The sequence below is a fragment of the Camellia sinensis genome, chromosome 3 (assembly GCF_055761805.1).
Source record: "Camellia sinensis isolate YWXY chromosome 3, ASM5576180v1, whole genome shotgun sequence".
NCBI lineage: Eukaryota > Viridiplantae > Streptophyta > Magnoliopsida > Ericales > Theaceae > Camellia > Camellia sinensis.
The window spans coordinates 133,039,990-133,064,676 of record NC_138963.1 but is presented as its reverse complement, the minus strand read 5'-3'; the positions used below and the strand labels follow the sequence as shown (position 1 = coordinate 133,064,676).

Genomic DNA, 24,687 nt, shown 5'->3' with positions numbered 1-24,687 from the left:
TATAAAAAAATAATTAAAATGTATTATTTACTATAATTTGAGTTCAAATACTTAAAATACATAAATCATGCAAAATTATAAAATTTTATTTTAAATTTGTAAAAATTATTTTAAAAATTTATAAGTGTAAATTTTATAACATTACTCTAAATTTTATAATTTTTAAGTGTATTCAGGTTGAATGGATCTGAAAAAGTAAAAAATGTTGATTAAAATATTTAAAAAGTTTACTAAAAGTAATAAAATACAGATTGAAAATTTTAAAAATTATTTTTGAAAGCTGTAAACCAATTAAGTTTTGAATTTCAAATTTGTAAAAATTATTTTCAAAATATACAACCAAACTTTAATTATAAAATTATTTGAAAATCCAAACCAAACGGACCATCTATTTATATTTTGACCTCAAAATTTTTTTTTGTGGAACAAATTAGATAAATTATATTTTAATCCATAAGATGAATATTTCTTTATATTTTTTTAGTATTTTTATCAAAAAAAGTTACAGATTTTACAAATTTTAGCATGATGCGTATAAATTATAACTGCATTTTGATCTCAACAATATTTATACCGTGCCTTTAGGCACGTGCATACACTAGTATATATATATATAAATTATTAATTTCAGTTCCATATCAACATTTTACGGTAGCTTGGTTGGTTGAAGCTTGCTTCCACATACCCCCAAGGTAACGTGTTAAAAATTAGGATTTCACAACTTTCACTCTCTTTTCCCTCCTTTGTTTCTAGACCCCTCTCTCTCGCTAATCTTCCACCGCTTCAAAATTAGGATTTTATAACGGTCTCCTCTCTCTTTTCACTCCTTAGTTTATTGACGCCTCTCTCTCTCTCTATTATCTTTCATCGCTGCTCTCTCTCTCTGTAAACCTAAACCCTTTCGATCTCTCTAGCTTCTATCTATCTGAGAAACCCAAAACCTTTGAAATTGACTCATTCAAATCGTTTTTCAGATGGAGATCATGAAGACGAAGCACAAAAAAACCCTTAGACGAATCAGCAGAAACCCCCTAAACCACACTCAAACCCTAAGACGAAGTAGAAGAAGAAGAAGTGTGAGATCGTCTGAAATCCATCATGCATCTTGAAATCTATATATTTAATTTTCTGAAATCGTCTTTCTGATGATGGAGAATTGCTTAAATTTTGCTTCAAATTTCTTGAGATTAATTGAAATTTGTATAAAATTGCTTGATTATTCTTGTGATTATTTTTGTTTATGTGATTTCAATATGATCAGGTGAACAAGCTTCATGAAGTGTGTTGAAGATTTCAGAGCTAGGGTTTATCTGCAACTTAACAAGATTTTTCAATGCTCAGTGGCTTCGATTTCGCAATCTCAAACCTCTAGTGGTCTTCTTTTACTGGTATTGATTTCTCTATCCATTGATTGCTTTATGACCACACACCCTCATCAAACTCTTAATCACCACTGTCACTATCTCTCCTCTCTCTCTTGATGTGTATTTTGCTATAGCATTGCATGATGTCAATATTTTCACTTTGACTCTATTCTTGATGCATGTCACAATATTTTCACTCTGTATAGTAATTTTGAAATTCATGTTCTGTTTTAGCTTTAATATGTGTTTCAGCTTTAATATGTGCATTGGTTCCCCTACTTACAGTGAAAACTTCTACTCTATTTATAGACCAAATTTTCTCTTCTGAGGTAAAAAAGTTATTTTAGTAGAATTGAGACAAGTTTTGTTTTGGTATTACTCTGAGGCTTTTATTGGAAAAGCTTGAAAATCAAAGCATTCAATGAATATTGTGTCATGGCCTACATCTTTGCTTGTGGATGTACTAATAATTTTCCATCACTACCGCTATAGATTTTAGTTATAAAAATGAAGTTCCCATTAAATAATGTTGTTGCTTCTTTTTTTTTTTTTTTTTTGGGTGACTCCTATATGCATGTCCCCACTTTTCCATTGTTAAAAAATGTGTATTGTTTTTGTCTCATCTTATTTAATTTTGCTTTTACTTCACGTTCAGAGTTCTACATACATTGCAATTCCTGTTAGTGTAGTCCATGTAATTTGGAGATGTTGATGGAGATTGAGGGCGAGGCAACCGCCGAGATTTTCAGTTATTTAGAAGTTTAATTTTATAAAAAATAGCCCTTCAACAAAACAAGAAACAAATAAAACTTGGAAAAAAATGACCATGAATTGATTGCAGGTGTTATTAACTTGTAGTTACTATTTATTTGGAATGTTGAAGTATTTTTGGTGCTTGATATATGCCTCTCTCCTAGTTCTTCCCCTCATCATTATGCTTACATATGTGATGATGTAACCATTGTTCTTCTATTCTATAGTTTTACTCATGAAATTCGTCTATTTTTTCTTTATTTTTGGAGAGGTGGTTCTATATGATGTTGATCCTAGTATGAGGACCTTCATTCATTCATGTTTGAGTCGGTAAAGATAATTCTATTTTTATTTTTTTTGTTAAGTAGGAAAGTCAATTTGTAGACATAAGTTGTAACTCAAAAATAAAATACTACTCATGCCAATTAGTTTCTCAATTTTCTTTTGACACCAGGCTCTAAGGATTCTTTTAGATCCTCCTTTTTGAAATTAAACATATGTGTTTAGTTGTCAAAATCTCCATTAAGCTCAATTAGTTTCAGTACGAAATTACTATACCATAGTTTGTTCCAACAAGGTCGGGAAGGTGCATAATAACTTTAAACATACAAAATAAGATGTGGCATCACATAAGGAACAAAATTTATTTCTGAAGTAGCATTGACAGGAGGAAAATAAAATAAAACTACAATTATGAATACCAATATATGAAGGGTCTTGTTAACAAGTGTCTCGAGGACACGAAAAGTAGACCAAAAAATAAATTTGAAAACACACTTTTTACTAAATTCAATGCAGTTTTTATTGAAATTAATGCACTTCTTTTAACTGTCTGACTTATTTTCAAGACACTTCTTTATTTCAATCCTAATATCCAGCACTTTTAGCATTTGTCATATACAAATATCTCGAGGACACCACAATTACATGAATTATAACTAAGACCATTCCAATAAAATAAATTACATATATCTATTAAGAACAGAACAAAAAGATGACATGAGAAACTTGCTTCTCTACATTTCAGGAGCTTTAGCAATAATGGAGAAAACTACAAATGCAAGACTGATGTTACAGGAGGATAAGTTACCAAAAAATTTGATATCCATGTTTCATATTTCTTATTTTCTACTTCTAAATCTCAAAATTCAGTCAAATAAAGAAACTAAATCCTAAGCAAAGGATCATACCTGAGGGAGTAATGTAGGGAAATTAGTTAGAAGTTTTCTCTTGTTAAGATTTCGAAATTTCAGTGTAGCTTCTACAACATGGTCTAAAAATTCACTTAGTAGTTTATTGGTGGTAGTTGCTACATAATTAATGTTTGTTGGGCTATATGTAATAAATCCATGTGTTTTTTGGGCGATTAATGTAGACCTTTTTTTATTCAATGGCAACTGAGCAGCGAGTAGTAACACAAGTGATGAAGACTAAAGAATTCCTCAACTGAGCAGTGAGTCAACAACCATGTAATCTCAGTTATCACTCAAGAATTCCTTTACTTATGTTGCTGCCATTGCTTGGAAATGGAGACTAAATTGGGCCCTAGTTTTTTTTAGTTTTTATTTTTTTCATTTATCCTTTTTGATGTTGTGATGCAGAGCGTGATTCTTGGGAAGCTAACATGGGCATGGAGATAGAAGGTGATGGAGGTGCCTGCATATCTTCAACCTGATCTTGAAGTAGATCTCGTCTTGCCTCCGGCACCAGCTAGCAGAGTCGACAACCATGTAATTTCTAATCTCAGTTATCACTGAAGAATAAATTCACTTACATTGCTAGAATTCCTTGGAAATGGATATTGTATTTCATGAGTAACTGATCAAAATAATTCTATTGACACCGCTTTTACAAGTTCCAACTAGTATGGTGTTAGAATTGTATGATGCACGATTCGATTCATACAATTTAATATGAGTTTCAACCAAAATTATTTGAATTGTGTTGTTTGAAAATTGGGTGTGCTGTTGAATTGAGAATTGAGTAGTTCATAGGTTTTTGTTTACATAATGTATTGAAATGACGCCTTTTTCAACTACTCTATGATGAAACAAAAATAGGGCAATTGGTTATACTGATATACGTGGTGTTATATATATGTAATATATAATTTATTTATATTGATCCTGTGAAGTATTTGATTGCGATTGCTATAGTGTTCCAACATATGTGTGAGGTTTGGAAATTCCTTTCCAATAATTTGGGCTATATTTCATGATAAGCATCCGGTGGATCTTGTATGAGAAGGGAAAAAGAAATGGAAGGAAAAGTGGGAAAAAAAAACTTTGTTAATAGTTTCATGTGGAAAAAAACATGCAAAGAGTGAACTGCTAATACATGTATTATCTTATGCAATTTTATCTCTTCTTTTGTGGAGATTTTGTTGGAATTTTGTGTTTCATTTGTTGGAATTTTGTGTTTCATTTCTTGTGGCGCGTCATAGAAACCAAAAACACCATTTTTGTAGTTTTTAGATAATTAGAGATCGACGATTCCAACTTCCTTTACTCCATTCAAAAAGTTGTTCAAAATAATTGATCAAAATTTCCAATGATCCGGTTTGTGCATGTTATTCAAAATAATGTTACTTTTAGGAGTTGTTAGTTTTTCATTTGTATTTTTTTTCCTTTATGTTTTTGGCGCTAACCCCTTGCAGGCAATGGCACATATAGACATGGTTAATCATTTAAGGTAATCTCCTTAACTTTTTGATTTTATTTTTTACATTCAGGACAATGCATTTAGTTTGGGGGGAGTAAATACTTATTTTGAGAAGAATTTATATATTTGCTTGCAGCTATGAGTTAGTTATTTTGTTAAAAAAAAATAAAAATTTAGTGCTCATGGTATTCTTTTGTTCTATACATTGAGTGATTGGGCATACTTGTGGTATTTAATTGCTTTAACTCGAGAATTGTTTTGAAGTTTGATATGCTAGCTACTTTGTTAAAGTATTCCGTGTGTTCATATTTGGAAATCATTGCACTACACTTCAGCCACATGAATATGATTTTTAGTTGATAAGTGGGTATGACTTGAAAATCTTGAGGAATGATAGTGGAGACTTTTAACCCTGTGAGTTTTGTGCCAATCATTTATTGGAGGGTCATTATACATCTACTCTTAATTTTTCTTTGGAAGCGCATTAATTTGTTGTTTAGTCTCATTATTTTTTCATTTTTGGTTGAATGCTGAGAACAAATCAATTTGTTATCACACTTTTTACTCCCTCGAGGATGATGCATCGTTTAGGTTGGGGGGAGAAAATACTTATTTTGGGAAGAATTTATATGTTTGCTTGTTACAATGAGTTTGTTGTTTTGTTTAAAAAAAGAAAAAAAGGTGTGCATGGTAATGTATTGTTCTATGCATTGAGTGATTCGGCATACTTGTAGTATTTTATTGCTTTAACTTGAGAAATTGTGTTGAAGGTTGATATGCTAGCTACTTTGTTAAAGTATTTCATGTGTTCGTATTTGGAAATAATTGCACTGCACTTTAGCCACATGAATATGATTTTTAGTTGATAAGTGGATATGACTTGAAAATCTTGAAGAATGATAGTGGAGACTTTTAACCCTGTGAGTTTTGTGCCAATCATTTATTGGAGGGTTACTATACATCTACTCTTAATTTTCTTTGGAAGGACATTAATTTGTTGTTTAGTCTCATTATTTCTTCATTTTGGTTGAATGTTGAGAATAAATCAATTTGTTATGACACTTTTATTCCCTTGAGATCATGAAAGTTGAAGGACCATACTAATTCTTGAGAGATGATTTTAGGCCATCTTTGTTTCTTTGAGCCTTTTATTTATTTTTCTTTCTTTTATTATTACTTCATGAACCATTAGAAACCAATTTGAGCCTTTATGTTAGCCTTTCTTTGTTTAACCCCGCAACCCGTACTTTCTTTTTACTTTTGTAGATATGTTGGGATTATTTGAGTTTGACAATGGCAAATTTGTTTAAAAAAAAAAAAGAAAAAAAAGGAGAAAAGCTGAAAAAAAGAAGAAGAAATAAATTGTGTTCAACGAAGGGGAAAAAAAAACAAAAAGAAAAAAAAAAAAAGCAGAAGGAGGAAGTTGTAAAAGACAAAAAGAAAAGTAATAGAAAGAGCAAGGCATTTGAAATAATGCTCTAATTGTGTTTATTTTTATGCCAATTGTCTCTCAGACGTCCTTTTTTTTTTTCACCTTTGGCTTTTTATTATTTTTTCTTAATTCCTCAACCCAAGCATTACAACCAAATAAAAGTCCTATTTGATCTTGAGTGTGGTATAGTTTACAAGTGGACATGATGGATTGGGGTGATGGTGTGGTAATTTTAATTCTCAGTATTTGATATTCCATTCATGAGACTATTTATTTATTCTTTCATTATAGCGTTTTTCCAAAAAATTAGTATGCGGGATATTTTGGCTTTGATTTACATTATTCTACTCGCATATATTGAGAGTAATTTTTACACCATATTCTGAGTGATTTATTTGTTGAGTGCAATAATTGGTGAGATTTGAGTCGAAGCATGTTTCAGAAAGAGATTTGGGTTATATTTTACTTTAAGGCTAAGGTTGTATATGTGTTGGCTAAACTTTTTCACACACGCCAAATTCTGAATGTCATGAGATATCTTTACTTGCTGCTAGTGTCTTGAACTTTGATTGGTTGTCTTGTTAAGGTTGTGAAATTCATGACTTGTTCTTGAACTTTAGCATGAGAACGAAAGAAATCCTTCGAGTAAAGAAAATTTTTGACGTTTGTGGGTAACATTTCTGGAAATTTTATTTCTCAGTGTTTGATATTCCATTCATGAGACTATTTATTTATTTTTTCATATTAGCGTTTTTCAAAAAAATTAGTATGCGGGATATTTTGCCTTTGATTTACATTGTTCTACTCGCATATATTGAGAGCAATTTTTGCACCATATTCCGAGTGATTTATTTGTTGAGTGCAATAACTGGTGAGATTTGAGTCGAAGCATGTTTCAGAAAGAGATTTGGGTTATATTTCACTTTAAGGCTAAGGTTGTGTTTGTGTTGGTTGAACTTTTTTCACACACACCAAATTTTGAATGTCATGCAATATCTTTACTTGCTGCTAGTCTTTTGAACTTTGATTGATTATCTTGTTAAGGTTGTGAAATTCATGTCTGGTTCTTTAACCTTGGCATGAGAATGAAAGAAGTCGTTTTAGTAAAGAAATTTTTGGATGTTTGTGGGTAACATCTTTGGAAACACGAGACTTTAACTCGTCCATGAGGGATAATCTTTTGGATTAAGGGCTTGTTGCATGTGCTAAATTCAATCGTGATTTCTTGCGGAAGTGGTTTAGAGTAGTTGCTTTTATTTTTCTTTTTGATTTTATTTTAGTCGCCTTAATTGCTAGGTTCTAAAATTAAAGCTGGTTGGGAGGTGTGATGAATGCTTAAAATTACATAGTTATTCTAGGAATTTTGGATGTTATATTCATTCTCTCAATTTATATTTAATTGTGATTTAATGTATTTAATTTAAATTTTTAGAAAAACTACATTTGAGCCATCAACAATATAAATTGCTCAACCAGACCCATAAGACTCGGTTTGCTTTGAAATCATCTCATAACATCCACAGAATCTCTCTTAAAGGTTAGACAAGATTTCATTGTACCTCCAGTCCTTCTATATTTTGATTTTGCTCTTCAAATATTTATTTATTTTTCCTTTTAATTACTACTCATATTTTGTTCCTTATTTGTTCCTTTTATGTAATATATATTGGGTGACTTAGATAATAGCAAGAACACTAGATTTGACCGCAATGTTGTCAAGGGTGCTTGGGCTGCTCGAATTCAGCGCAACAAGATGGTAATTTTTATCTTAATTTTCTACCCCTCTACATAAGATGTATACCTTTTTACTCACAAGGGTCTTGTGTTTGTAGCTTTTCATCGAATAAAGGATAATATTTCTATTGCCTAAAGGCAGGATTGCATATTTTTGTGGATAAGGGAGCAGAAAAGGTGTGCTGTTTTGGAAGAAAAAAGGGCATCTAGTTGATTGACTAGTCCTCCCCGTGTCATTGTATATGATATGTTTTTAATGTTAATATTGTTTGTACAAGGAATTGTTAATCCTTCACAAAATGTTCTTTTGTATAAAACTAGACTACATTTGTTCCCTGGTAAATTGAGATCTAGATGGGCCTTTCATAGTTAAAATTATTTTTTCTCATGGGGCCGTTGAGATTGAAAATCCCAAGAATGGTAATGTTTTTAAAGTAACTGGCCAATGTCTTAAACCAGTTTTGGAGAATTTCCCACCTGAAGAGGAGAGGAGTCCATTGAATTGAAAGGCCCTATTTATCGAGACCCATAAACATAATAATAAAAGCAATGTTACTTTTAGGAGTTGTTAGTTTTTCGTTTGTAATTTTTTTCCCTTGTGTTTTTGGCAATAATCCCATGCAGGTTCATGGTTCATCTTTTCTTTTTTAATAAATTTTTTGTTGACGCTCAAAAAAAAAAAAAAAAAAATATATATATATATAGACATGGTTCATTATTTAAGGTAATCTCATAACCTTTGTGATTTTGTTTTTTACATTGAGGACAATGCATCGTTTAGGTTGGGGGGAGAAAATATTTTCTTTGAGAAGAATTTATATGCTTGCTTGCTGCAATGAGTTAGTCGTTTTGTTATAAAAAAAAAAGAAGAGACCTTGTCTAGCTTAAGAAGTTGTCAAAGCTCGAGCCATGATGGTTCTCATTCAAAGCAGAACCAAACAAAACATGGAAAAAAATGACCATAAATTTATTGTAGGTGTTATTAACTTGTAATTACTATTTATTTGGAATGTTGAAGTATTTTTGGTGCTTGATATTTACCTCTCCTAGTTCTACCCCTCATCATTATGCTTACATATGTGCTAATGTAAGCATTGTTCTTTTATTCTACAGTTTTACTTAGGAAATTCGTCTATTTTTTCTTTATTTTGGAGAGGTGGTTCTACATGATGTTGATCGCAGTAGGAGGACCTTCATTCATTCATATTTGAGCCGGTAAAGATGGTTTAGTTTGTAGTCCTTTCACAATAGTTTATTTGTGGGGAAAAAATGAAATTATGATTTCATCTAACAATTATTCTCTATTTATGCATATCGTATGATAAATCATATTTGAAAATCACTCTTCCAATGTTTGATTGCAGTGAATTTTTAGACCGTGTTGTTGCTGCTACACTGACTTTCGAAATCTTAACAAGAGAAAACTTCTAACTAATTTCCCGACATTACTCCCTCAGGTATGATTTGAGATTGGCATGATTCTTTGCTTAGGATTTAGTTTCTTTATTTGACTGAATTTTCAGATTTAGAAGTAGAAAAGAAGAAATATGAAACATGTATATCAAATATTTTGGTAACTTATCCTCCTCTAACATCAGTCTTGCATTTGTAGTTTTTCCCATTAATGCTAAAGCTCATGAAATGTAGAGAAGTAAGTTCCTTGTGTCATCTTTTTGGTTCCGTTCTTAAAAGATATATTTCATTTATTTTATTGAAATGATCTTAGTTATAATTCATGCAATTGTTGTGTCCTTATAACTTGATATTTGTATATGACAAATGTTAAAAGTGCTGAATATTGGGTTTGAAATAAGGAAGTGTCTTGAAAATAGGTCAAACAGTTAAAAGAAGTGCGTTAATTTCAATAAAAAGTGCATTGCATTTAATAAGAAGTGTCTTGTGTTTTCAAATTTATTTTTTGGTCTACTTTTCGTGTCCCAGGGCACTTTTTAGCAAGACCCTTCATATATATTGGTATTCATAATTGTAGTTTTATTTTATTTTTGTCTTGTCAATGCTACTTCAGAAATAAATTTCGTTGCTTATGTGATGCCACACCTTATTTTGTATGTTTAAAGTTATTATGCGCCTTCGTAACCTTGTTGGAACAAAATATGGTATAGTAATTTCGTATTGAAACTAATTGAGCTTAATGGAAATTTTGACAACTAAACACGTATGTTTAATTTCAAAAAGGAGGATCTAAAAGAATGCTTTCAGAGATACTGTGGACTTAATCTGTAGTGAAGGGCATTACCGACTTTCATACATATATTTTTTTTCTGTTTTCTTTTTTGATGCAGATCAGAAAAATCGTTTCTAAGTGTGCTTCTAGCATCGATGTCTCTTGGATCATTTGTTCAGCTTATTTCCATCTCTCGTTGACTTACCAAGTGAGTTTGTTTTCCAGGATTCCCTAGTAGTTACATTATGCTCCTTTTCGTGTCTTTCTTTTGTGGTTTTCATCTCTTGCCATATTTCATCAATGAGCAAAATGCCTAGGGATACGCAAAAATTTACCAAAAAATCTACCACTCACATGGGTGTGGGACCAACACCCATGTGAGTGTTTGCTAGAACATTTGGGGTCTTGCATTATTGTTCGCCAATTGAAGTTCTACTTACTCTATTAACGGCTGCACCGTGTTATTTTCCTTCCATTAATTTATTGATCAGTCAAATAGGCCATTTTGAAATGCCTTAATTAAATTTGTTCAGAAATTCAAAATCTACATGCTTGGTACTAGTTGGAAAACTGGATTTTATTATTTTGAATGAAAGCTAGAAAGAATAATATTTATTATTCTCATATTTAAACAATGTACACACAGCACCTCTATTAATAGGAGATACATGGCATAAAATAAGGGATTGATTGGCTACTGATTCTGAGGACTGATTAGCTACTATTTAGTTACTAATTCTAATTCTAAATATAAACTTTCCTATTCTATAGTATTGACTAAATCTAGATATTTACAGTTGTGATATCCTAAAGAATTCAGCCATATCCTGGCAGAATTATTTTCTTCCCATTTCCAACACTCCCCCTCAAGTTGGCTTGAATATGTCTTCCATGGCCAACTTGTAGATTAGGTGGTCGAACTGCCTCTTGTGTAGTCCCTTTGTAAGAACATCTGCAATCTGCTCCACAGTGGGTATATAAGACATGTAGATCAATTCCTTCTCAATCTTTTCGTTGATAAAGTGCTTGCCGACTTCCACATGCTTAGTTCTGTTGTGAAGAACAAGATTATGAGCAATTGCATTTGCTGCCTTCTTGTTACAGTAAACTTCCATTAGTGATGTTCTTGGAATTTTTAAGTCTTCCAATAATCTCTCGATCCACAAAGCTTTACAAATTCCATGAGCCATTGATCTAAATTCAGCTTCAGCACTAATTCTAGCCACTACGTTCTGTTTTTTTAGAGGGTCAGAAATTAAACCCCAAATTAAGTAAGGGCCTAAGTACTGAGGTTGTCCCAAAGAGGCGACTAGGAATGAAAAAGGAGCATGGGCTAAAGTCCAAGGGAAGTGGGCCGACAGTGGGCCGGAGTATGTCCGACCCCCCAAGGGTCCAAACAGATTCCACGAAGGAAAATGACCAAGTCAAGTTGCAGCGGGAACACATGCGACGGTCAAGTTGCAGAGGGAATACATGCAGCAGGGAAGTTGCCGAGGTACTTTGCCTCAGCGTCGCCATTCCTAATATCTTCGGCTCTGCCGCCATCCAAAGTTGATGAGGGAATTGCAGAGGCGACAGTTGCGGCGACCAAGTTGCGGAGGCACTTTGTCTTAGCGCCGCCATTCCAAGTATTCTCGGTTTCGTCGCCACCTGGAGTTGCTGAGGGAAGAAGAGAACCGAAGCAACTAAGTTGAAGAGGCGCCCAAGTTGTAGAGGCACTTTGTCGGCGCCGCCATCTCCAATATTGTCGGTTATGCCATTTGAACTTGCCACGGGAAATGACTACCGCAGCAACTACTGCCGCCGCAACCAACTTGCGAAGGGAACATCCCGCCAAGGTGATAGTAGCCTCTGGGAAAAGCTTCCCCTCTGCAAGGAGAGGGTAATGCCTAGCGCTGATAGCAGGCCTCAAGGCATTACTAGCCAAGGGCTGATAGCAGGCCCCAAGACTTATTGATTAGAGTTGATAGCAGGCCCAGGGTACCAGTTTACCGCGACGATCCCGCGAAGATGGGAGCAGGGTAGCCCCAGCATAAGGGACTCCCTTTCCATTATCCAGGTCATAGACCTGCCTTAGTCGCACAGGCAGGACTAAGGAAGCTCCTTGGGCTTGGTCCTAAGGAACAGCAAGGTTGATAGCAGGTTTGGCTGTGGCCTTCGCCCGGAGAAGCTGGGGAGTTTGTGGTTAGGTGGCTAAGGGTGAAGGCTTCACTGCGGTGAGCACGAACATTGTCGATAGCAGACTAATGGAGTCTTGAGAATGCATGTAGTGGCCAAGTAGAACTGAGAAGGCAAGTGTAGTAGCAAAGTTTATCGCTGCAAGTACACTTGCTGAGGTTCGAGCTGAGAAGGCAAGTGCAGCGGCAAACGCTCTCGTCGCAACTGCACTTCCTGAGGCTCAAGAGGGAGTTGCAGCGCTAAACACTCCGTCGCAACTACACTTGTTGAGGCTCAAAAAGGTAGTTGCGGAGGCAAACATATAGTACACAGTACATGTAGAAGGACATGTGGCACCTTCATCCTGGTGGCTTAAGGCAGAATATTCCATGTGATCCTCTAGGACACATGTCCTCTCTCTATTTGGCCACTTGGTGTCCTTTTGGTGCCAAGGAAATGTCTATATAAATAGGACCCATTTCCCATGGTTCAACAAGAGGAATTTTGGGGATTTGGGGTAGATGCTGCCCATTTTGGCACTGCTATACATTTCTTCTTGAGCTACTTGCTTCACCCTCACCCAGCTGCACACTCTCCAATTTCCAGACAGTTGCTGCTGCTCATTCTCAAGCCACTTCCACCATTCTTGGACCATTAGCATAGTTTTGCCTCTCTAATTACCTTCTCTAACCTCGAACCCATTTACATTTCTGGCGACTTCGCTGGGGAGGCTACTTTGTTGATGGTTCATACCCGCAGTTGTTTACACACCTCACTGGAAAAAGATGGCAGAGAATAAAGTTCAGCAAGGCTCTTCACATGGCGGAGCAGCACATGCGGAGGATCGTGACCACAGTGTTGTGATTGAGGTAGTTCAGTCACTCCAGGATACGCAGAAGGAGATCCTGGCAGCTTTGCAAACTCTCACTGGGCTGTTATGGCCATGGCTTCTCGACCAGCTCCAGCGCAAGCACCTCTGGCCGTAGCAGTCCCAAACCCAGTGCCTAACTTGTTCCCTGAGGTTCGGGCTTCGATCTAGGTGCCTCCGGCGGTACTTCAGGCGAACGGTGCGGCCGTTGGTTCAGCTACTGGGGTGCAGACTGGACCATTCCAGCCCACTCACTTTTTTACTCTAGCCGATGTACAAGCTACGGTCGAGCAAGAGCGTAGCAAGAAGCCACTCCCATCTCTCCCCGACTCAGATGTGAAGGCCCCATACTCTGGGGAGATATTGACCATCCCATACCCAACTGGGTATACAGTGCCCAAGTTTATTAAGTTTGATGGGAAACAAGGCAATGCCAGAGAACAGGTGGTGAGGTTCATTGAAACTCTTGGTGTCCATTGCAGTGACCACTCTCTGCGCCTTCGGGAGTTTTCCAAGCTAACTCCGGCAACCCCATTTTCCCTAGTGTACGGGTTCGAAGCTGCGTTACCAGTTGAGTTGGCAGTACCCTCAGCAAGAATGGCTATGTCAGCACACTTAGTTCCAGACAGCAGAAAGAATGACATAGAGGCAGCTGAAGAAAGAAGAGATTGGGCCTCGCGGGCAATGGAAAAGTATCATCAATCCGTAGCTCGTGCCTACAATCAATCTGTTCAACACACAAGAAGTTCAATAAATGGGACTTGGTATGGAAGGCAGTGGACGCAATCATGCGGGGGCAACCAATTCCCAAGTTCTCACCAAGATGGGAAGGCCCCTACAAAGTTGCTGAGGCAACCAGCAGCGGGTACTACAAGTTGACAAGAGTAGATGATGGGTTCAAAATTGGCCCTATCATCGCCACGTTGTCTGCATGCTTGAGGAAACTATCGACTGCCTGAAGCCTATCCCTCATCCACGATAGGTCCAAACCGTTCCTCTTACGGCCGCTCTGGTTTGCCTCGGCACTTTCCACGAACTTGCTAAGGGTTGTCAGAATCTTCTTAGTAGCAAGGTCGCGAATGAAGCTGGCGAGTAACCCCAGCAGTGCGGTCTGCACCATAGATCCAGGAACGTTAAAAGCAGTAAAGATGCTGGGGTGCAGCGCCTGGATGCGTGGTGAGAGTGGAAGTAGCTACAGAGAAGACCCAATAACTTAGAAAAGAAACTTTCTCTGAGGGCTGAGGGGACTCCCTCACACCCCCGCCAGCTTCAATCACTGGAGGGAGATTGGTGGAGCGACCAAAGGTCTGAGGACGACGCATTTCCCCTGAAGATGATTGCCCAGCAGCATTGGAATGGGTAGATGCAGCGTTGGCGACCGGGTGAACTAGCCTCGCGAGAAAGACTGAAGCTGCTTGCACCATCATGTCGCTCCGAAAAGAGGTTATCCATCTGGTAGTCTCCAACGTTCAGAATTGGAACAGTAGTGGTATCCATCCTAGTATAAAAATCTTGGGATACCCCAAGGTCAGTTGGCACTTCCGGAAAGTGAGTGGAGTACAAGTCTGCCAGTTGTTGAGAGGTTGCCGAAGCAACTGGGTTAGAGGCCCTAGCGACAACAGTAACAGTGTGGGTGGCTAAAGTGACAGTTACTTATACAAGTCGGTCCAAATTTAGAGGGGTCACAGCAGGAACAGTGGAAGCAGCCGCTACACTTGCAACACTTGGGCGTTCGGAAGTGGGGTCTGCTGAACCAATGGAGACTCAGTGGACTGGGAGGAACCACCAGATGCAGCTCCAAAGGGAGGTGGTGCAACTTCCAGCGGCTCTCTCATGCCGGTATCTTCCCTTGGGGTCTCGGGGAAAAAATCATGTCCGCCGACAGAGGAACGGTCGGAGTGCACAGAATTAGCGGGGTTTGGAGGCTCTGCACCCTCAGCAACTAGGCTGCCCGCAATAACTTCCACAGCAGGGGGAACTTCATTTTCTGCAGCCTCCACAACCGGCTCAGCCTCAGTAGTTGGTGCCGCCCCAACATTTGGTTCTTCTTCAACATCTGGAAGTACTGCCTTGCTAGTCCTGAACCTTGTGACCCTTGTAGCAGTGGGAAGGTCGTCGTCGTTGTCGTCGTCTGAATTTGAGGAAAGTCCGATGGCAGTAGAAGAACCTCTGGGGCCGGTGGCATGGCCGGTGGGCCCTGAAAAGAAAACAGGTTATGTGATTACCAAAGTAAACGTGAGAAGTCCAAGGAAGCAATGCAAAATATTTTCTAAGTATGGGTATGTTTCGGAGTCTCTTCCTACTTGGTGAGGCACGTGCCTCGGCAACTGATGCCGCTACCTCTTGGGCTGCCCTTAGTCTGGAGCGGGTTGTCCGTAACTGTCGTGCCGACTTGAGGGGGAGCAATTTGCTCCAGACGGGTGAGGCTTCTCCACGGTAGTCAGGGATAGAAGCTTGAAGCGATAGAATATATTGGTCTGTTTCCCTCGGCCAGAGGGCAGACGAAGAGATAAGTCAGGCTGCGGGATGGGTTCCATCGCAGGGACTACGGGAGCACTGTTGCAAAAGTTGAAGAAAGAATTGAGGTTGCGGTGCCAGAACAGCCTTTTACTGTGAGTAAAGGCGCCCTCTCTTCCAAGTGAGGGAAGCTCCATGAAGCCTAAGCCCTCCACAAGTAGAGCGGTATAATCACGGGCAAATCGCTGAAAGCTCTGGTGGTAATCAGTCTGAAGCGGAGGGGCATGTGGGATGCCCTGATCCATGCCGAACTGCTCAGGGACCTTGTTCGGTCGATAGATGACGCTGGACATGCCCTTCTCGTTCCACACGGGGAGAAATTCGGGGCGTATCATGGCAGCAATAAGAGTTGGCCTGGACAATGTCGTGGGAGAAATCAACATGGCGAGCCTCGGAAAAATAGAATGGAACCACATAAATGCCTGGAAGAAGCTGAGTGAAAGGCACACACATTCCTCCATGCGGTCTACATAATCTGCAAAGGGTCTGTTGGTGCCAAGACTAGACCACTGAGAGATGCGAGGGAGGAAGGGAGTGGCGCACTTGCCTCGTGACAGGTCGACCTTTGCATCTAGAACAGGACGACCCTCTGCATCAAGGACGTCGTCTGTGAAGAAAGGCTCATGTTCTTTAGGGACGGGGCCCGTGACAGGGAATCTCTCTTAGAAGAAAGCGGTCAGGAACTGAGTGTGCACAAAGCTCTACACATCATAGCGGGCCCATGGATCGCTCCATGTCCGTATGGATGAGATCAAGCAGAAGTATAAGTTCCCCAAGAAGAGGGGGGCCAGTGGGATTTGGCTGCTGCTGCAAAGTTTGACAGCCAAAGGGAACACCAGAGGGTTAATACTCCCAGCAGGGTTGCTGGGGAAGAAAAAAAAAAAATGAAGTAATTGACGAAGGCGGCCAAGTACAAGTCGCTGCGGTAGCCCGGCCCAACTACGGAGTTGCGACTCTCCTCTGTGATGTCGCCCACAACTGGTTGCAGGTCCTTGAAGAAATGCTTCAGCCAGAAAGATTAGTGGTTTTGTCCCTCTTGGGCCTCTCCTGGAGTAGTTCCCCAGTCCTAAGATCAGACCAAGAGCCATACTTCCGCGCCTCTCGAAAGGCTCCTTGGAGGGCAGTGACAGAAACTTGTTCTGCAAGAGTCAGGGACGCTGGATCGAAAGGGTGATCTCCATGAGTGCTCAAGCGTAGAAGGACGGTAACATCTTCAAGGGTTGGAGTTATCTCCCCCCATGCCAAAGAAAAAGTGTGAGTGTCGTGGCTCCAGCAAGAGACAACCATATCAGTGTTGGTCTGTACTTTGTGCACTGATAACACCCTCGAAATCGAAACGGCATTGTAGAGATGAACATCCCGCAATTGCTGCTTGAACCCACCATCTGCAATGATGTCATCAACCCAGAGGGACCAGCCTGTTGAAGGGCCCGAGTGAGTGTGATAGTAGATGTATGAATGGGGAAAGTCACCACGCTCGACGCGAAACCGCAGCATGGAGACTGGGTTCACCATGTCAGCATCATCGAAAGCAGCCTCACTAAAAGGAAGCAGAGGCTCCTCTAAAGGAAGGGCATCAGGAACGAAGGAGTCAACGGCCTTCCAGAAAGGGTCAGCTAGCCCTCTGAAGTATGAGGCTCTCCTCCATTCAGTAGGGGGTGGGTCAGCCCTGTCTGGTAGAAACCTTGTGCTGGCCATAAGGAAGTATAAAGAAAAGTAAAGACGACTTTGGAAAGTGGGTCAAGGAAGAGAAGAAGACAAGGAGACAGAAAGTGTGTTTGGGCGGAAGTGGGGGACCAGTGGACCTATGGGCGCTATTTATAAAGAAAGTAGCAAAAGGGCGCCGACACGTTCCGCATTGGGGCAGGGGGCAAATGTAGAGGGTCAAAAAGAGGCGACTAAGTATGGGCCTAAGTACTGAGGTCGCCCCAAAGAGGCGACTAGGAATAAAAAAGGACCATGGGCCAAAAGTCCAAGGGAAGTGGGCCGGAGTAGGTCCGACCCCAAACAGACTCCACGAAGGAAAAATGACCAAGTCAAGTTGCAGCGGGAACACATGTGACGGTCAAGTTGTAGAGGGAATACTTGCAGCGGGGAAGCTGTTGAGATACTTTGCCTCAACGCCGCCATTCCTAATATCTTTGGCTCCGCCGCCATCCAAAGTTGACAAGGGAAAGAGAAAGCCAAACCAACTAAGTTGCAGAGGCGACAGTTGCGACCAAGTTGCGGAGGCACTTTGTCTTAGCGCCGCCATTCCTAGTATTCTCAGTTCCGTCGCCACATGGAGTTGCTGAGGGAAGAAGAGAACCGAAGCTACCAAGTTGCAGAGGCGCCCAAGTTGCATAGGCACTTTGTCGGCATCGCCATCTCCAATATTGTCGGTTATGTCATTTGAACTTGCCACGGGAAATGACTACCGCAGCAACCAACTTGCGGAGGGAACATCCCGCCAAGGTGATAGCAGCCTTTGGAAAAAGATCCCCCTCTGCAAGTAGAGGGTAATGCCTGGCGCTGATAGCAGGCCCCAAAATTCATTTAACTTGGCACTGATAGCAGGCCCCAGGTATTAGTTTACCACGGCGATCCCGCGACAATGGGAGCAGGGTAGCCCGAGCATAAGGGACTCCCTTTCCATTACCCAGGTCATAGACCTGCCTTGGTCGCACAGGCAGGACTAAGGAAGCCCCTTGGGGTTGGTACTAAGGAACAGCATGGCTGATAGCAGGCTTGGCTGTGGCCTTCGCCCTGGGAAGCTGGGGAGTTTGTGGTTAGGTGGCTAAGGGTGAAGGCTTCGCTGCAGTGAGCACGAACATAGTCGATAGTAGACTAATGAAGTCTTGAGAATGCATGTAGTGGCCAAGTAGAACTGAGAAGGCAAGTGCAGCAGCAAGGTTTACCGCTGCAAGTGCCTTGCTGAGGTTTGAGCTAAGAAGGTAAGTGCAGCAGCAAACGCTCCCGTCGCAACTGCACTTGCTGAGGCTCAAGAGGGAGTTGCAACGCCAAACACTCCTGTCACAACTACACTTGTTGAGGCTCAAAAAGGTAGTTGCGGAAGCAAACAGATAGTACACAACACATGTAGAAGGACACGTGGCACGTTCTGCCTGGTGGCTCAAGGCAGAATATTCCATGTGATCCTCTAGGACACATGTCCTCTCTCTATTTGGCCACTTGGTGTGCTCTTGGTACCAAGGAAAAGCCTATAAATAGGACCCATTTCCCAAGGTTCAACAATAGAAATTTTGACTGAACTGCCTCGAACCCCTTTACATTTCTGGCGACTCCGTTGGGAAGGCTGCTTTGTTGATGGTTCATACCGCAATGGTTTACACACCTCATTGGAAAAAAATGGCAGAGGATGAAGTTTAGCAAAGCTCTTCAATTGGCGGAGCAGCACATGCGGAGGACCGTGACCACAGTGTTGTGATTGAGGCAGTTCAGTCACTCCAGGATACGCAGAGGGAGATCCTGGCAGCTTTGCAAACTCTCACTGAGGCTGTTATGGCCATGGCTTCTCGACCAGCTCCAGCGCAAGCACCTCTGCCTGTAGCAGTCCCAAACCAGTGCCTAACCTGTTCCCTGAGGTTCGGGCTCTGATCCAGGTTCCTCCAGTGGTACTTCAGGCGAACGGTGCGGCCGCTGGTTCAGCTACCCAGGAGCAGACTGGACCATTCCGGCCCACTCACTTTTTTAGTCTAGCCGATGTACAAGTTATGCTCGAGCAAGAGCGTAGCAAGAAACAACTCCCATCTCTCCCCGACTCATATGTGAGGGCCCCATACTCTGGGGAGATATTGACCATGCCACATACCCAACTGGGTATACAGTGCCCAAGTTTATTAAGTTTGATGGGAAACAAGGCAATGCCAGAGAACAGGTGGCGAGGTTCATTGAAACTCTTGGTGTCCATGGCAGTGACCACTCTGCGCCTTCGGGAGTTCTCCAAGTCCACTTACTGAAAGGGCTTGCAGCTGGTATGTGAACTTGGCTATCAAGTTGGGAGGAGATGGTGAACAAAGAGAAAGTTACAACCCTCACCCTTGGGCGAGATGTCCAAAAGGAGGGCGAAGATAGACTGGACTATGTTAAGTGGTTCCAAGATAAGGCTATTGATTGTTATGAACCAGTGGATAAGGCCCATTTAGTCAGCATATGTGTGGAGGGGTGCCATACGCGACTACAAAATTTTCTTGGTGAATCATAATCTGCCTACCATTTCAGCCTTGATTGAGGCAGCTAGGAACCTCAGTACCACTGGTCCCTTGCACAGATCTCGTGACAGCCACCGCTACCCTTGCAGTGGTAGAGTTGTTGCGGTAACCTTTGCAGGAGGGAGCCGCTCGCAAGGATAGGCGACGTCATTTCGGAAGAGAAAGAGTTATGAGGATAGAAATCTATGTCCTTGCCGCCTTGAGAATGTTGAGGCTCTGGTTAAAGAATGGGTAGCTGATGGTGAACTTACCTTGGCTCCAGTTGATGTCCCTTCAAAAAAGAAGGACAAAGAAAGCCTGGATTATTGTGTCTATCACAGAACCACCAGACACCCTACTAGGGACTGTTGGACTTTGAAAAGTATCTTCAAGAAGAAAGTTGACGCAAATGAGCCGAAGTTCAAAGATGCCGGTAACCGTGATGTATAGAAGGACCCTTATCCTAACCACAAGGAGAAGGGGAAGAATATACATATATGATTGGCTATCTCGGGCCTGTGCGTGATCAAGTGCATATGGCGTCTTACTATGATGAGTTAGAAGAAATTGCAACCGGCCAGCTCCCTGAGACAGTACCTGCAGAGGCAAAATTCACAGAGGATGTTAATGCCCAGGCCTTACAAAACTCTATTAAGTTTTGCGCCTTCTTTGACCAATTGGGGCTGAGCCAAGTTGCTAGGTTGGAAGCCCTCATTTTTGAAGTGCACCGTGATGAAGTTGCTGAGGCTAAGGAGTATGTGCCTTGGCGCATTTAGGAAGCTTATGGGGCCATTACATTTCAGAGGCAGACAGAGCATACCTATTTCCCCATAATCGCCCTTTTTTGTCACAACATACATCAATGATGTAGAGTTCAAGCGTGCTTTCCTTGATGGCGGGGGCGTCCATAAACATCATCACTACTGACACCTTTGCAAAGGCTGGGATCCTAGAGTCCAGGATGGTTTGCCAACCCATCACTGTGACGGGTTTTGGCAGCTAGAAAAAAGATACCAAGGGTCATGTGGTCGTGGACTTAGCAGTTGGTGAGATCCGTTCCGCAACCAAGTTTCATGTGATTGAAGCGGGCACAAATTGCCACATGATACTTGGCAGAGCTTGGATGCACCGATATGGAGCTATCCCATCGAGTTATCACCAATGCGTGAAGGCAAAGTTGGGAAAGCGCACAGTAACCATATAAATGCGTCTGAACAGCCATTTGGGGTTGAGGAGGCACACTATTCGGATGCAGTTTTCTTTACTGAGTCAACGGGTGAAACTCCAAGGACCGGTAAAGTTGCAGGAGTAAAATTGCCAAAATGGGAAGGCATTCGGCATGCAGGGGCTACTCCAGAAAGTAGTGGGCAGAAGAGGAGCAGCAAGTCCACAAGTCCTCTGCCCAAGATTGTTAAGGTGCGGGAGGGCGGTAAGACAGTTTACTACCTAAGACGAGTCTTGGAGGGCAGGCTTCATACCTTGGGAGGAAGGCCCCGAAACAAATAAATGTGACGATGATGAGTCCCAAGAAGAGTTGGTGGAGACGCCTGAGCCCGCCCCTGAATGCGTGCAAGATAGACCCAAACCGCAGCAGGAGGTGCTTGCTGAACCTCAGCAACTTACCAGGGCAGAGCAAGCCCCGTGTTCATCAGCGACACAATGGCTCCAACAGCTAAGGCAGAATTGATAACACTACTGAAGCGGTACAGTGACGTCATTGCTTGGACATATGATGAGATGCCTGGTCTCGACCCGTCTCTTGTCACCTATCACCTGGATACTTTTCCCAACTCTAAGCCAATAAAGCAGCATGCTCGAAAGTATCATCCTGACCTTGAGGCAAAGATTAAGGAAGAGGTAGAAAAGTTGCCGAGGGCCAAGTTCATTGAGCTTATACAGTACCCAACTTGGCTAGCAAATATTGTGCCAGTGGAGAAGAAAAACGGCCAGATCAGGGTCTGCGTAGACTTTCCCGACCTGAATGAATGAGGCCTGCCCGAAAGATGAGTTTTCATTGCCCCATGTTGACACACTTGTCGATTCTACTACAGGCCATAAGATGTTCTCCTTTATGGATGTGTTCAGTGGTTATAACCAGATCAAAATGGCATTAGAAGATGCAGAAAAAACGGCATTTAAAACACCCTTGGGAAATTTTTTCTATACAGTGATGTCCTTCGGTTTGAAAAACGCAGGGGCAGCCTACCAACGGGCTACGACTGCAGTGTTTCATGACATGTTGCATCATGAAGTGGAAGTATATGTGGATGATCTTGTGGTTAAGTCTACCGAGCCAAACCGACACCTCTGCGACTTGGAAAAAGTTTTTCAACGGTGCCGCAAATTCTGCCTAAAGATGAACCCTCTCAAGTGTGCCTTCGGAGTTACCGCCGACAAGTTCCTTGGCTTTTTTTTACACCGGTGGGGGATTGAAGTAGATGGGGATAAGATTAAATCAATCATGGAGATGCCACCACCACACTCTCAAAAGGCTTTGAAGAAATTCCTAGGCAAAGTGTCATATCTCAGGAGGTTCATTCCAGCCCTTGCTGAGATAACATTTTCCTTTGGGACACTGCTGAAAGGGAATCAGAAGTTTGTATGGTTGCAAGAACACCAGCAGGCATTTGATGTAGTGAAGAAAGCACTTACAATGATTGCCCTACAACCCAACAAGCCTCTGCTACTGTACCTGACGTCTACACCTCGGTCTATTGGGGCTTTACTTGTCTAAGACATAGATGGCATTGAGAAGCCAGTCTATTACATCAGTCGCAAAATCAATGGTGTCGAGTCGCGATATACCCTAATTGAGAGGCTTTGTTTAGCCTTAATCTTCACAGCGCGGAAGTTGCGCCACTATTTTTTGGCACACCCGATCCATGTTGTGACCCCGGAGTGATCCAGTCCGCTACTTGCTAAGCAAACCTGCTCTGATTGGAAGAATGGCAGGATGGCTTTTGGCTCTAGCAGAATATGACATCACTTGTGTCACTCCCAAGGCTATTAAGAGCCAAGTACTTGCAGACTTACTGGCCCAATTCCCATTTGGTGAACATGAACCTGCAGAGGTATCTCTACCAGGTGCGGTCCATGTCTCAGCCGCTGTAGTTGACGCTTATTGGGATTTAAAATTTGATGGAGCTTCGGGTGCTGGCATAACACTAACCAGTGAAGAAGACGAGAAGTTTCATCTATCATATAAGCTTGATTTTGAATGTTCAAACAACGAGGTTGAATATAAGGCGTTGATACTGGGTCTAATCGCTGCCCAAACGAAGGGACTCCGCAAGTCGAAAATTTTGGGCTACTTCGAGTTAGTTGTCAGGCAAACAATGGGTGATTTCGCCTTAAAGGAGCCTTTGTTGGGCCCGTATCGCACCGTGGTTCAAGGGTTGCTCCCTCAATTTGATGATGTCCAAATCCAGCATACCCTTCGAACATACAACTGTTTCCCCGATGCCTTGGCTACACTGGGGGCAAAGGTGGATATACCAGATGATAGTATAGCCATCGTCATCGAGAAAGGAACAACACCAGCAGTGTTAGCCGAAGAACATACAGAGCAAGAAGCGAGGGATGGAAAGCATATATAATCCAACAGAACAATTGAAAACAGGCCAGGAAACAATTAGACAAGCAGAACTTGCATAATTTTTGCTCTTTAGAGGAGAGTTATATTTTCGCGGTGCCAACAAGTTGTTGGCAAGGTGCGTCGTTTGACAAGAAACAACTTACAGACTTAAGCAGATCCATGCTAAGTCTCGTGGAGATGGAGATATCAGTCTATACCCGACGAATACGGAGGCAAGGGTATTATTGGCCAGAGATGGAAAAGGAAAGTACTGAGTTGCAGAGGCAATGTGCAACATGCCAATTCCATCCTAAGGAAGAGGAAGCCCATTTCTTAAGCAGTGAAGAATGGAGGCAGCCATATGTCGACTACCTTGGAAAAGGGACACTGCCTGAGAACAAAGCCGATGCAATCAGAGTTAAGAGGCGGGCCCTCCGCTTCTTCCTTGACCAAAGGATGAGGCAAATGAGGTGCCAAGGGAAGCCCACAAGATAGAACATCATGGAGGGCAGCGATTATATGGACATCTCATTCACCTCGGCTACTACTGGCCGACAATGGAAGAAGATGCTAAAAACTTTGTAAAGAGATGCCAATCCTGTCAGAAGTTTGGGAACTTGATACATGCACCGGCAGTTGAGCTGCACAACATCAAGACCCCTTACCTGTTCCATACTTGGGCATTTGACAGCGCAGCAATCGTAAGGCCACAGATTGCAGCGACTGAAGTTAGTACCACGTGGGGGTGGAGGCTATACCGATGAGGAAGGCAGTCGGGGCAGGAGTAGCCAACTTCATCAGAGAAAGCATAATCTGTAGGTTTGGCATACCAAAAGTAATGCTGTCCGACAATGGAACTCCCTTTGTAAATCGTCATGTGGGAAGACTGCTGAACGCCTACCAGATCAAGCAGCACGAGTCTAGTCCATACTATCCCCAAGGGAGTGGACAAGCTGAGGCGACCAACAAAACCATCATTCGAATATTGAGTAAAATGATGGATGAAGCAGGGAGCACATGGTCTGAAATCATTAACAACTCACTGACTAATCAATATATATCATAAATCAAAAAAAAAATTAACAAATCAATATATAACAAATCTAACAGATCAATTTTGTTTAATATATAACAGATCAATATATAACTAGCACAGATTAAAAAAAATTATTCTGAACAATACAAATCAACAACATCAGATCAGAGAGAGAGAGAGAGAGATAACAGATCTGAGTTCATCGTCTGGCACAGA

The 24,687-nt window shown here is 41.3% G+C and overlaps 2 protein-coding genes across 42 annotated transcripts in view; both read left to right on the top strand.

Annotated features, from left to right (window-relative positions):
* LOC114258369 (uncharacterized) overlaps window positions 1-24,687 on the top strand; it is a 52,003-nt gene that overhangs the window by 4,599 nt on the left and 22,717 nt on the right. For 33 of the 41 annotated variants that reach the window (XM_082920858.1, XM_082920859.1, XM_082920857.1 and 30 more), the window contains exons 3-11: window positions 1,262-1,388; window positions 3,523-3,586; window positions 3,719-3,847; window positions 4,774-4,808; window positions 7,643-7,747; window positions 7,890-7,966; window positions 9,058-9,159; window positions 9,309-9,401; window positions 10,248-10,337. The gene's annotated coding sequence lies outside the window, so the exon portion shown is untranslated. Of the gene's footprint in view, window positions 1-1,261; window positions 1,389-3,492; window positions 3,587-3,718; window positions 4,809-7,642; window positions 7,748-7,889; window positions 7,967-9,057; window positions 9,160-9,308; window positions 9,402-9,579; window positions 9,596-10,247; window positions 10,338-24,687 lie in introns of those variants that run through there. The other 8 variants (XM_082920831.1, XM_082920834.1, XM_082920830.1 and 5 more) reach the window with 8 other exon arrangements.
* LOC145821840 (uncharacterized) lies at window positions 22,807-23,457 on the top strand. The gene has a single exon (XM_082918414.1). It carries the CDS (start codon window positions 22,807-22,809, stop codon window positions 23,455-23,457), a length of 651 nt encoding a protein of 216 aa, XP_082774540.1.